Genomic DNA, 14,777 nt, shown 5'->3' on the forward strand with positions numbered 1-14,777 from the left:
TGTTTTAACTACCAGTTTAATTAGCCATGCTGCTGGAAACAAAAATGGGCTTTCCATTAATCAAGAGAAGAGTGCATGTGGAGGAGTGGGTGGTGGTGGTTGTATAGTGGTGTGTGTGTGTGTGTAGGCTTGCCCAGGCAGTGTGCCATGGCAGTCTGTAGAGACCGCTGGGGCACAAACACCTCAAACTAACACACACATTAACTCAAGCTCACACTCCTCATTTCGTCACAATCAGACACTTCAACACATGCACAAATATTTTCAAGCAAACAAATGCCCCGCTCACAACTTTGTCACTTAAAGGATTCACAGTTGTCTCTTTATAATCAAGAGTAAACATGTGTTGGAGACAGAGATAAAGATGTGTCTGCATCGCAGATGAAATTCCAGCAAAAACAGGATGGGAGGATTAGAGCAGGAGAGGAGAGGGAAGAAGGATGGCGACTGCAGAACTATAGTGGAAAAGAGAACAGAGAAGACAGAAGCTTAAACAAAGAAAAGACTTAATCAGAGAAACAGTCTGAAAGAGAAAAGGATGGAGAAGACAAGTGGAGAAGATATTAAAAAAGAAGATGATGGGAGATAATTCCAGAAAACAGAAAGGCGAGAGATTTGGGGGGAAGAGAGAAGTGAAGCAGCTCAGTGGAAGTGCCAGTATGAGGCTGTGAACACAGGCCCCTGTCTAATCCTCCAGCTCTGTGTTGTAATTAAAAGAGAGGGAGCATAGAAAGCCTCCATCCCGTCCAGACGCTCTCACTGTTGCTCTGCCAGGATCAGAGGATAGAGGATAGAGCACTATTGCATTTGTAATACTGCACAACTGTTGAAACCTTCTTTCCCTTTTCGAGTTTTCTGTGGCTTTGTGGAGTGTCACTCTTTCTTTTGTGATTTCCCTCCTCGTCAGCCCGCATTATCTCATTTCTACTGGTTCAGCAGGAACACAAATCAGTGGATCTTCTCAATCCAACCTGAGAACATCATGTGACGTTTATTAAAATACTCTGTCCTAAAACTACCCCATTATTAACCAGGAAAAGGTTGGGATTCTGTACATCTGGAAATATGAGTTAATTCTCATTAAAAATAAAACATCCAAAGCAGTTCTCCTATCACTGATCTGTGCCGTTTCCCACCTTCCTGTAGTCTAGCCAATAAGTGTCGATTAGTCTCTAAAATTTGGACTCCGTTGTTTCCTCAACATTTGGTATCAGTGGCTTATCTCTTCAGCACTACAGCAGGCCTTACACTGGCATCATTTGTACTAGGCTTAGCCGTGCTCAGGGAACTAACCCTTTCTCCGTTTCTATGATTGTCAGCGACTTTGAGGAGGAGGAGGAGGAGGAGGAGGTGGGGGCGTCTAGTGTTTCAGTTTTCAGCTTTTCATTCAAGAATGTCCTCCTTTCTCTCTGATACGTGTCATGCTCAAACCACCGCTCGAAGGCCTGAGGGTCTTCTTCTTCCTTCAGCTCGCGGTGAAAATGTTTAGACTGCCGGTATAATAATCGGCAATCGGCTCTTCCTGCCCGGCTGCTCGTAGACACCCAAACATTGTCAACCCAGCGTATTATTTTCCCTTTACAGTGATACTGTACTCTATTTCACCTTCGCTTAATCCTTCTTCCAGCTCCGCGAGTGAGTTTGCAAAATTGATTCTTAGACAAAACCCGAGATGCAACAAAAATAAACAGTGGCATAGAAGAAGCCGAAATAGATTTTACATCTGTTGCACTGGCGTGTTTTGCTTTTCTTCTCCCACTATCTGACAAGAGTAGTTTTCACAGGAAGAAGGAAGGTAGTTTATTTTGAAAGTAGCCTCTTTCAGAGGCTCCTCAAGGCTGTTATAATGATAAACCCACTCCTTCACCAAGATGTGTGACACCACGCCTCATCTGTGAAGCTGGATTCATATTAGGCCACGTACACGGACCAGTATCTCACTCGGTTAAAGTCTCCCTGCACTCAAAACAGGTTTTTACTTATTTTTACTGCATGTATGTACAGAGTGTTAAAGGAGACGATCCACACACCTAAAGATCCCATTAAATGATTTATTTTCAAGCACCAATGCTCTTCCTCAGAATTTTTACAAAGAAACAGAGTCACAATCTTACATACCCAAAATCCATTTTGAACAAATCATGAAATGTATCAGCAACACAGATTACATAGTAGATGTCATTAAAAAATATGCATTAAAAGAATAGTCTGCATAATTCATGTCACATAAAAAGTTGGTATTCTATACGGGTTCAAAACAAATACTAAATATTAGTGGTGTCTCTGTTGAATTATTTTTTAAAATAGGGAGTCAGTCACACCATGGATCTACTTTCAGGAAGATGTAAATAGAAATATCTAGAATTGTTACAAAGACAAAAGCATCAGTGGAAATTAAATCCTTAAATGCTTCAAGTGTGCGTATCTTTCAAACATTTTGTGCGATTTTGTTGATCCAGCATCCATCTAAAGTTTTTTTTTCTGGATGCAGGTGTTGGTCCCATTTCTTTGTATGTGCACAGTTTGATACTGGGAGGTATTTTCACAATCTCCTCTACTGAAGTTCTGAAGTTGAACACGTGCTCGTACAAGCAGGGTTTTGTGAAACCACTTCAGAAGCAACTTACACATGTTGGAGTTGGAAATGTGAAACTTTCCCAGCGAGATTGAACTTTTCGCAAATCATCAATCAAAGCAAAGAATTTTTAAATGACTTAAAACACATTCAGAGCGAATCTTTTTATGTTAAAAGCTGCTTGTTTGAGTTTTTACCCTGAGGGTCCCAGCCCCCTCCTCACCTTCAGCCCTCTTCCCTCCAGCTTTCCCTCCCTCCGTCTCCTTTTTCCCTCCTCTTTCCCTCTCTTGATGCCTCTGCACCTCCCTGTTTACACAGTCCCCGTCCCTTCCACTTATACTTGTTGCACAGTCTTTGTGCATCCTCATTTTTTCCCCACTTAAACCACATTTGAATATATTTAAGCATAAACTACTCTCTCTTTATTTTCTCTCACTTCACTTACTCTCTCATTTACTTTTCCTCTCCGTTCCCCATTTTTCTGTTTTTCCCTTCCTTTCCTTCTGCCACCCCCTCTCCCCTCCTCAAAGCTGTGCAGTGCCTTTCTCTCTTTGAAGTACCGTATTCTGCTCTGTTCTTTTCTGTTCTGTTCACGCCCCGGCGCTACGTGCTGTCAACGCTCCTGGCAGCAGATAATGATCTCCCACTGCTTTTGTAATTGGCCAAATAAACACTTGACAACACTAGTTTAAAACAGACAAGTTATTTGGTTTTAATTAACATAGTAGGGCCTGTAATGGCTTCATTAAAAATGCGTTATTTCAGCTGCACATTTGATTATATTGGAAACGGACATCTCGAGGGCCCTGTGTTTATTTTCCCTTTCTTTTCTTTCACGGCCGAGCATTGCTTAGTGTCGCCTCCTCTGTTATATCAGTGTGTTTTATTCATTTGAATCAAGTGGCTTTACAATTGTGGTATTAAAATTCAAACTTCACATTAAGTGCTAATGGTGTGTTTTTTAACCGTGGGGAAATTTGCAGTTTGATAACGCCTAACACACAGGGCTGATTATTTTATGTCGTACAATTTTTCATAAACAGAAAAAGATAAATGATTTAAGATTGCTGAGAAGCACCATCTGTCTTTTTCATTCATTCCAATTTTAAAATTACTGCCTCTCCTCCCTCTCTCCTCTCAACATGGAGGCCGACCCCGAGTTTGGTTCTGCTCGAGGTTTCTACCTGTTAAAAGGAAGTTTTTCCTCTCGTGAAGTGCTCACTCTGTAATAATGTAAAGTCTGCACCTCACGGTGTCAAGTGACGTCAGATAATATGTGACGTGATTTGGTGCGACACAAATAAAGCTGATTTGAATTTCTTTAATTTGGTTTTGCGCTGAGCTTCAGTTCAATTCAGTTTTTATTCTGTTCATTTATGTGTTTTTAATTATCCAGCAAACCTTTTATTTTGCACAAATGCTATTTCGTCAGATGAAAATCTTTTGAAATGAATTTCATCTTCTAAATTAGTCAGACCCTAATTCAGCTGATTGATTTGATCTAAATTGGCTGATGGAAATTATATTGACTCAAGGTTAAAGACAAACTGCAAGCAGAGAGCTAGATTGTGTCTGTCTTATGTATGTATGTATGTATGCATGGCTGTGTAGGCACAGGAGGAGAGAATATGGCTTAGGCAGAGCAGAGGAAAAACAACAGCTTTGTTTGTTGACAGATGCCTCCATGCTTATGGTCTGTTAATTGGATAACAATGTAAACAATCACCGATGGCGCCCGTCTCCTGTGTCAGTGTGGCATCTTGTTTCCCTACTTTCTTCTTCAGAGTCAGATGCTGCTCTCCCCCTGTTGTCTCTCCCTGGTGCACGGCGAGCATAAACTCTCATCCCAATTTTATTCGCAGCACACACGCTTATATGTCTTCCACATACACACACACACACCTGCTCCACCCCAAAGCCTCATTTACTCCTACCTGATGCTGTGGTGTCATAACAGCCTGTCGGGTTCATTAGCATGGCAGCCATTTGCGACGCGCTGCTCCTGAGGTGGGAAAAGGAACTCAGCAGCCCTGTTGGTCGTCTTCCCCCACCGTCGGGATGGAATATATTTGCAGCAAACACACACAACACTCATAAAAACACACACGCACCATTTTACCTCTCTTCATGGCGTCTCGCTCCCCGCTGTGCTATGAGGCAGTTGACTAGATGATAGGCATAAGGTTGATGAGGCAGCCCCTCCCTGCCGCACGGGGCTCCCCAGGACCCTGCTGAGAAGTCAAGAGTCTAAATGACACGTTGAAATGAGGACAATGATAGATGAAAGACGTGTAGTCAAAGATCGCCAAAGTGCACACGATGTGACATTTCCAAACACCCTTGGGAGATTGATAGTTTGCCGGATGCTGATATGTCCTCCACACCTTTCCATTATTCCTTTTTTTGTTTGTCACCCTTGTCTCACAGTCTTTGAACCCCCTTCAGCTTCTATTTGTGGATTGTTTTGATTCTTTTAAATGTTTGCTGCTATCACAATTTTTTTCAAAAATAACATTGCACAGTGTTTATTACCATTTGGAGATTGTTCAAAGCTCAAATATAATTTCTTAAATTCTTCTTTAGAATTTCAAATTAAACTAAATTAGAGGGCTTGCGTATAGAGCAAGATTTACACTTGATTGTTCTGACACCAATAACACTGATAAGACACAGAATGAGAATGTAGGTGAAGCTGGTTTTTTGGTTCATTGTCAGAGTTCAGACTTCTCACTCCGCTTGTTGTGAGGTCGACCTTTAGTACGCTTGGCTTGCCCTCTGACCTTCTATGTCAGGTACAGCGAGCTGGTTAATTATCCCACCATGAGGTTAGAAGGATCCCTAATCAGAGAGGTTGACGCAGCAGTCACCAGATAAGCCCTGGACACATCTCGGTGTCACACCACCTCGCCCATTCTGCCCAGGTGTTAGATTGGCCCGATGTAACACAACCCTGCCAGTGATTAGCTCACATAAGCTAAGAGGCCCACAGGGGTGGTGGGTGTCAGGGAGCGAGTCAGATTGTCCTGTTTTAAAAAAAAAAGAAAGAAAAACGCAGGTCAGACCTCCTTCGTGTCGGCTAACTCAATCAGCTCCGTTGTGGGTGGTACTGAATTATTCCTCTGCTCTTAGACAATCGCTGCTGAAAACAGATCAATGTTTCTCTCCTCTGCACCATCAGCCATGTTCCTGTTTGACCTGTGTCACAGATGAAATCAGTCACTATTAGTCATCGGAAATGTACAGCTCTCTAAATCCCTTCTCTCTCTCTCTCTCGCTCGCTCGCTCGCTCACAGCAGAGCTTTTATAACACACACTCCTGTCCTGTAGCCTTCATCAGTTTGTTCTGGATCAGAGCCTTTTTATGAAAACAAACCTGATGTTCCTCTTAGGGAAACGAAGCTCCAGCTGCTCAGATTACTGCCTATACGTTGTTTTTAAAAACAATGTTAGAGTAATACACACTCTCTTACACCGTCTGGTTTTTCAGTCCCATATTCACACTAACAGGAATAAATCTGTAAATGTAATTGAAAAAGTTTAGATAATATAATTCTGCTGACTTTAAAACGTTTTCTTTTCCCTGTGGAATCATTCATAATATGTTGTCTACCAGGGTTGTTGCTGCCAGAACTAGTTTTTAAATCGATCCACTTTGCAGAGGAAGATCAGTTGCTGTGTTTTTATCGGCAGCTCAGATCGAGGCCCATGTAATGAATTTAATGCTTCTGCAATCCCTTGCAGATTTCATTTAACAGTCAATTGTTTGTTATGTGGTAGCTGGATTATGCAAAAACTGCTGAACCGACTTCTATGAATTTTTGTGAGGATGCGGGGGGGGATATGAACCCATTACATTTTGGAGCAGATCCGAATAAATCAGTGGATCCAGGGATTATTCACTCTCCTTATCGTTATCATTTTTGGTCAATTTTGTGAATTTGTCAGGAAATAATGCCAAGATATTTATCAAAAATTCAGGCATGTGTAGAAAGCTAATAGCTATGAAAAAGTTTTAATTAATTGAAATGAATCAAATGTGTAAATATGCCAATTCTCTGCTTAATATCGTTGTACATTTAATATCTTTGTGTGTTGAAGTGTTGGTTGGACCAAACGAGTTTTGAAATTGGCAGAGGAGTTAACTACATGTCAGATTAATCACTAATGAAAATAACCATCCGTTGAAGCTGTAGCCTCAAACCACTTGTCTGTCTAACGTTCTCCCTGTACTTTACCTTTGTCTCCTCTCAGATCACCCAGCTGGAGCCAGGCTCAACTCTGCTGGAGGCCAAGTTGTTTCCACAGGAGACGCTCTTCCTGGAGGCTAAAGAATAGGAACTGTCCCTCTGCCCACTGAGAGGACCCACTCATTGACTGATTGATGAACTGGCTGGACACACAGTAGTCACCGAGCATGACTCCCCCCTCCCTTCTCTCCCCCCAGTCTGGGCCTACAGTACACGCACACACACACTAATACACAGTGATGACATATACAAATACACTGGCATGCACATCCAGTGACACACAAGTGCAAGTAAGCCTCCCTGCCCTCGGCCTGGTCGTGCTACATGATAACCTGGTGTACACGTGTTGCACAGAGGAGCAAAGACAGCATCACAAGCACACAGCCAAATATTCACCTTAACAACCCCCCCCCCACCCACCCCAACTCCTCTAAAACACAAATTCATCTTCCCGACTGCTGTCATGGTTTTCTCTCACAACACACACACAAACATACACATAGTAAAATCACATTGTTTAGAGACAAAAATCTTTGTCTCAAGAACACCCCCTCCCCACCAAAATAGAAGAAGAACAAGGACTTGGCCCCCCCTTTGTTTCACACATTCAACGCACCAAGGCTGCTTTTTTTAGAACATGGTTTTTGTGTTTGAAATTTAAAAAAAATAAAAAATGTAAAAAAAAAGTGAAATAACAGCAAGAAGAGATGTTGCCCTGCAGAAATCTGGACTGTCTCATCTCCACCTGTACTTACCCCCTTCTCCCCTCCCCCAACTCCTTTACCCCCATCCTTTCCCTTCCCTTGCAACCCCCCCCCCCCACCTGATGTCTGCCGCTGGAGACTTGATGTGACGGGATGCCCGCGGCATCTGCTGTGCCCCCCTTAGTGTCCGCTCCCCCTGGTTTTAACATCCACTGTTCCACAAGCCAACGGATTGCTCAGTTTTCAGGGTTTTTTTTTTTTTCGTTTTTTTTCCCTTTTTAAGTTTGATGCTGTATTAGTTTTAGTTTGATATACATTATATAAAATATATGAATATGAACATCCATTTGTCTCACCCGCAAATCTGTTGAAAGATGTTACAACACTCACACAAAGGTCTTTGAGTCAAAAGATTTCAAACTGGAATCTGTTTGACTTAGATTCTCAGGGAGTCCAGAGTAAATAATCAACTTTTAAATATATCATGAAACTGCAGTTTTATAGATTCCTTTTTTTTTTGATTTTTCAGAGCTAAAAAAATATATTTTATATATATATATATATATATATAATATATATATATATATATATATATATATTAATTATATATTTTTGGTTCATATAGATAAACTTTGTGAGTTGTTTGCTTTTAGCTGAAGAGAAACCATCATGGTGATCAACTCACTTCTGAGCTGTGGGTGACGAAACAAGAGGTTCACATTCTGATTACTGTTGATGTAATCTTAACACAGTGTCAGTCCTGCTCTGACAATTTTTTTTTACACATATCAAACTTTATCTGTGCCTCGTCTCATCTCTCTAGCCATGGCAGACCTTTTGCATACATACAAATGTTTTAATATTCTCACTCCCGTGCCACATGGTAATATCAGCTCACCGCAGCTAATTTCCTTCCTTCAGCGGGGAGAGATCACGCAGGCTTAGCCCTCCATCTGTAGCAGGGCTCCTCTGTCAGCTTAAGGCAAAGTTTGAGAACCCCAGCAGAGCAACGCTACTTCCTCATCAATTTACAATTTACAGGCAGGCGGTTCACATGCAGCGGCCTGGACCGTGCCAACCCAGATATAGTGTGGTGGGACGAGAGGTATTCTGATATTGGCCTTGATGATATGAAAATGTCTTTTCAAAGATTTTCTTTCTTTCTTTTAGTGTTGACAGTGGACCTGACAGGAAGCGAGATGTTGCATGTGATATTTTGAGTTCCAGATATTTCAGTGACATACTTGTTGTCGTCTCATGTTAAACGTGAACTCGTCCGACAGTTTGAAGGCGATGACAGACAGAAGTTTCTTTTAGCTGCTATTGTGTAAAGATTATACGTCAGGGTGTTGTTTGAAGGAGATGTCGCAGAGTAATTTTAGAGGGAAGAAAAACAAAGTACCTGCAAATGTAATGATTTCATAAACACTTATGTATTTACGAACGAGACTGTCAGAGTTTGAGGTTTGAATTTCTCCTGTTTTCATTCAAGTGTTTGCTGGTGCGTTCAGACTTCAGTGGTTGTGGACTAATTGTGAAAAAAACATTTCACACGACCACAAACCTGAAAACCCTGTTGAGTTACTGAGTTGTTCAAATCTTCTCTTTAAGCTGAATTAGATTAAGCAACAGAGTAACTAAGTGTTTTCTGTGTGTTTTCTAATGGGAATTCAGCAGGTTTCAACTTAATCTTTTTGGGTTCAATAGATGATCACCTCATGAATTTTATACACCGTGTGTTGCCATTGAGGCCTGTGTTGTTTATCGGTGGGAAACTACAAATCTTAATATGCCTCCAAAGTTCATCCTGAACCATCTGCTTATGTAAGTTACACAACTGGGGTTGCCTGTGCGAGTGTGTTACACAAGAGTCCTGGTGTGCGAGTGTGTACTTTTGTCGGTTCCTGCAGTCGCTGTCTTGTTTCTCACGCGAGGAATGAGTCGACCTAACGCGCTCAGCCAGCCGCACTTCCCCAGGTCTGACCAGACAGGAGAGATGTTGCTGAAGGCACCGAGTGAGAGGGTGAGAGAGAAACACGGCGTGACACATCCTGCCTCGGTTGAGTCAAAACTATTTAGGTAGTCAGATGTCGAAACAATAAACAAGACTCAACAAAAGCTTCTGATGAAAAATATCCAAATATTTCAACCATTGACATTTGTCACCACTTATTTAAAATGTGTTCAACTGAAAGGTGAAGAGAAATCATTTGCTGCATCAAACCTATGACTTTATTTTTTAATAAAATGTAGATTTCCATGAACCTCGAAAAAATCTACAAATTCAAATGAGGCTATCAAAGTACCTCAGTGAAGAAAAGATGACATGTTAGAAATATGCAGATTTTTTGATTAAAATATTAAAATGTAGAGCCAGGCTGATATTAAGGAGTAGGAGAAAAAAAATCCAATACCGATAAATCAGGCATATGTATCAACTTATATTAGAAAAAGAATAATTCCTAACAGGTCGTTATCAAACCCATAAAGAAATGTAATTTTGACCTGATATTTTACAGTTTAACCATCACCTCAATTAAAAATGGCTATTAATAATAACACACAAGCAAATATATATAGAATATTGAATGACGTGAATTATGAACATAAATGCACATCTATCCTGTTTATTCTGTAAGATAAGAATTTTCATATTGGTGCGTATATTCAAACATAACGTGTCTGAAAGGGTCACTTTTAAAATGGCCTTGCCACTGACTCGGTCCATGATGTCGGTGTGTTGCAGCCTTCTGAGAGATCACCTGCATGAGACACTGTGGACGTGGCCTCAGTGGAGCAGCGAGCAGACGTGTGAACCGCAGGTAACGTAAAGTTCAAATGTCCTTAAGTGAAATTTCACTGTTCATTGGCTCACAGAGAATATTTGCAAACATCTGTCAAACAGAACAGAAAGATGTTGATGTTGGTGATAGGATCAGGAGGTGCTGTGGGCCTCTGGAGATCAGATTCAGGCCTCAAACCTGGACGTCTTTCAAATGTAGAAGGCCGTGCCATGACCCAGAAGAGAGCTGCAGTAAGGGCCCGTATATGATGAAGAGTAGAATGAAAGATTCTGAGAAAAAGACTGTAGCTGAACAAGGCTTTGTATACGTGTTTACATTCATGTCTATGTGTTCATTCAGTCGGGCTCATCTAAAGACCCTCTCTGTCCCACAGACCCAAACCAGAGGAGTGGACAAGCTGAGAACTGTGGAAACCCCAGTGAGTTTGTTTCTGTTTTCATGAGGAAATGACTCAAATGTTCTGAAGTTGTGATAAAAGCCTCATATGGGAAAAAAGCACTTTTGTCTAATCCTCATCTATGTGGATGTCTGTCCTTACCAGGCAGCAAACCTCCACAGGAAAAACATTTTGCAGTGTTTGTGTTTCAAAGGTATTTGATGACATCAGCCTCTGCGGTGCCTAGTTTGGACTTTAACTCCAAAAATATCACAGAATGAATTCCTTGAATTTCCATTGAAAGTCAGTGAGGAGAGCTTGAATTTGACTAGAGACAGTAAGACAACTGGGTGAGTATGAAATATTTCAGTTAAGAATGATGCTGAACTTTGTTGTAGCTCTGAAGGGCAAATGTTGAATATCTAAGAATGATATTTGTGTTATTTAGATGTCGGGTATCCACACGATTGGGATGCACGGGTCTCAAAACGTCCTCAGATGCTGCAGATGACTGAGTCGTCTGCGGAGACACCTGCAGCTCGGGGCCAGGGAGAGGTCGGGGCAGCGGCTCAGTGAGCGTAAAGAACTAGGTGTGTTTATGCAAAGAGACAGACAGGTGCACCTCTGCTCGTCTGTCAGAGTGCGTCGACTTCCTCCTGCTCGTGTGCATAGTGCAGCTCCTCTCAACTGTGACATTACAGTTTCTATCACGGAAGCTTCTTTACATTTTTATTGAATGTGCACAGGCATGTTTCTTTGTGATGCTGCAGCTGATGATGCTGATCGACTCGGAAGTGCCAACGAGACATAGTGATATTCCTGCCGCTCTTATACCTGAACAAACTTGTCCTGAGAGTTGTTTTTGTTTCACAGAGGACGGAAATGAACTAAATATAGTGTAAATATAAGATATTTCTCATCATTTCTTTTCACGTGATAGAAAAAAACTGATTTGCTGTAAGATACAAGAACATCTAGGCCTCCTCATATAAGGAAATAGTGAAACAAACTAGTAATTAATTAAATTAGTGAGTTAAAATTACTATTTTAACACAATCAGTCTTTATGAGAGTGAAACTAATCAAGTGTCCCACAGACTCCTCTGACATATTTACGTTAGTTTAGAGACTTGGAGACTCTGTAATGTTCACTTCAACCCACTGTCGACATTATGAGCTGCAACGATTAGTCAGTGAGTCAGTCTACAGTTAGTTACAGTTAGTTAAGTTAAGTTAATCAGCAACTATTTTTGATCATCAGGTAATCGTTTAATTCATTTGCAAAATAAAAATGCCAAATAATCTCTGTTTGCAGCTGCTCAAACATTGAACATTGAACATCTGTGGGCTGCTGTGGCTCAGGAGGCATAGAGCGGATTGTCCACTAACCAGAGGGTCAACGGTCGATCCCAGCCTCCCTGTTCAGTGTGATTGTGTGAAATGACCTTGGTCGAGATGCTGAACTTGAAACTGTGCCAGCAGTGTGTGAGTGATGTGTGGCAGAGAAAGTGCTGCACAGAGGTGTGTGTGCGCGCGTGTGTGCGCGCGTGTGTGTGCGCGTGTGTGCACGCGTGTGTGTGTGTGTGTGTGTGTGTGCGCGCGTGCGTGCGTGTGTGTGTGTGGACCTTTACAGACTCAATAATTTACTTAAAAAGCAATTGAGAAATGAATCCACAAGGAGATATTGTTATTCATATTCCTTCTACACTGCACACTTTAACAAAGAATCACATAAAATATTTCTTCAACTTGTGTGTGTATGAACATCAGTGTGTTTGGACATCAGGATCATCAGCTGTTCTGTCAGTTGAACTTTGGTTGGATGTCTTAATCAGCCTCCTCAGCAGCTCCCTGACACAGGAGTGATGGGTGGGGGGTGTTGAGAAGGTGTCTCGTGTGTTAATGAGCTTACTCTGCCGGCCCCACGGCCACAGATTCACTGCTGGCAGCATCAGGTTGCTGTCTTGATTCCCCGGCGACAAAAGAGGCAAAGCGTCCGTGATGTTTAACCAGCTCCTCTGGGGTCAAGAATGCAGCCGGCATCGGTGAGGGGGGGAACTAAATTCCTGACACAAGCGATCTCTCCTCCCTCCTTTTGAAGTGGGACCCACCGAGACCTCGGAGCTGCGGCTGGCTCCCTGAATCACAGCTCAGTCTCAGCTCGTATCCCAGACTGGCCTAACCCAGAGGGTCACCCCGAGTTTACTTTCTCAGACGCCGGCCCTGCCCAAAGAAACAGAATCTATGCAGCTTAAACTGTTGGATGTGCACAAAGGGAGGGTCACCTCTGCCTCGCTGTCTCCCTGCATTCACACTCATGTTTGTTAATCACACAATAGACACGGAGAAGACTTTGATTCTTATCTAGAAAAACAAAACACATTTTCCTTGCAACCATGTTACAAATCTCATTATAAAAATAAATCAGGCTTTGAAATAGCTCTAAATTCTTAAAAGGATAAGATGTGTAGCCCTGCGTCTTTTCTCAGTGCTTTTTCCCTTAATTCATGAGATGTTTTTATGCAAACAGCTGTAGAGGAGGCAATGATAAATGAAATTGCTGTTAATCCGCAGCTTTAGAAAATATAAGGTCTAATTTTATAAATCAACAAATAATTCAGATGAAAAAATATACTCAGGAAAAGGCACTCAACAAGTAGGAAATGTTATCAATCTAAACTAATTACTTACTGTTTTAAATGTGTTCTATATTTACATGTCTGTTTAAGCAGAGCCATCACATTATGTTTTTCACGTCATCACTAATCTCTAACCTCCTACACAACAGACCTGTGGATTCTCCCTCGTGCCGTTTGCTCCCAGTGTTCATTCAAAAACCAACCAACAAAAATTCCTTTTTAATTTTTCCAATAAAAAAAAAGGGTTTTATAACCCAATAGGTAAAAAGGTCTTGATTATTTTTATTTTTTTATAAAACTATGCAAATGCTGCCATTCAGTATTATTATCATTAATGTGTAGTTTTGTTTGTTTTTGTGTTCAGGGTTTTGCTTTACTTGTCGTGGCTTTGGTCGTGTTCACTGAGGATAGAAATCTTTCCTTTTTGGGCATTAAACACATCAATAATAACAATAATTAAATTTTCGTTGATACAAGTAATAATTTAGTTGAACAGTGGAGAGTTTATGATCATTAAGTGAAGAAAAAGTATTTGTCAGTTTATCAGCACTGATCATATTAAAGGGGATAATCACCAGAAAAGAATATGCAGTGGTTATATGAATATATTGAGTAATTTCCTAGAAACAGGTTGTAGTGGTGTTGACTGCACCAGGGGGCGCTCTAAGTAACAGTCCCATAACAGCCTCATAATTTTGTGTTTAGATTTGACTATATAGATGTGGCGTAAGCTAGAGAAAAATAAAGTTATTAAAAATAATAAAATGTTTATCTTAAAATATTTCACTAAACCATTTAAAATGTTAGTGTAGCAATAAAATGAAATTATAAATAATATATAGGTAAGCCTGTTGATTAATTGACCCAGTTTTTAGTAAGAGTTTTGTTTATAAGAAATAGGCTATTTTCATTTTTCATACTCACTTTGTTAATAAACCATTAAATGCTAATTTAATATAGTTCAGCCTGTTAGGTCAATCTTAATAATACCTTTAATTAAGACATTTTACTAAATAAAAATGTGGTTTATAAAAACTAGTAGTAATTAACAGACCTATTAAAACAAATAGAACAGAAAAAAACTCTAATTCATGACTGATGTGGTGCATTCAGGTCTCTTGGATATTACAGTGTTATCAGTGCAGCCCTCGGTCTCTTGTTGCTCAGTTTATTTATAGTCCTGTCTCCTTTAAACACCACAGAGGCCTTCATAATAAAAAGCTGAGGTATTCGGATTATCAGCCGCATGGGATAAAGCAATAAATGGGCCAGTGGGGTCCTGAATGGCTGCAGTGGCTGGGAGGAGAGTAATTACAGCTTCATATTAATTGTGTTTTTTTTTCTTCTTCTTCTTCTTTCTGAGCAGTCACACTGAAGCGAGGCGGTGGTGACATCTAGGAGGACCGGGCCTTTGTGCCCAACACTTCAAGTTT

The 14,777-nt window shown here is 40.9% G+C and overlaps 1 protein-coding gene across 1 annotated transcript in view; it reads left to right on the forward strand.

The window, feature by feature from the left end:
* Positions 1 to 7,870, forward strand: part of faf1 (Fas (TNFRSF6) associated factor 1) — a 59,940-nt gene extending 52,070 nt beyond the window's left edge. The window contains exon 19 of the mRNA XM_069522067.1: positions 6,827 to 7,870. Coding sequence (XP_069378168.1) covers positions 6,827 to 6,910 — 84 coding nt within the window. The 3' untranslated portion in view covers positions 6,911 to 7,870. The remainder of the gene's footprint in view (positions 1 to 6,826) is intronic.
* Positions 7,871 to 14,777: the final 6,907 nt, after the last annotated feature.

Source organism: Paralichthys olivaceus, chromosome 3 (genome assembly GCF_024713975.1).
Source record: "Paralichthys olivaceus isolate ysfri-2021 chromosome 3, ASM2471397v2, whole genome shotgun sequence".
Classification (NCBI taxonomy): domain Eukaryota; kingdom Metazoa; phylum Chordata; class Actinopteri; order Pleuronectiformes; family Paralichthyidae; genus Paralichthys; species Paralichthys olivaceus.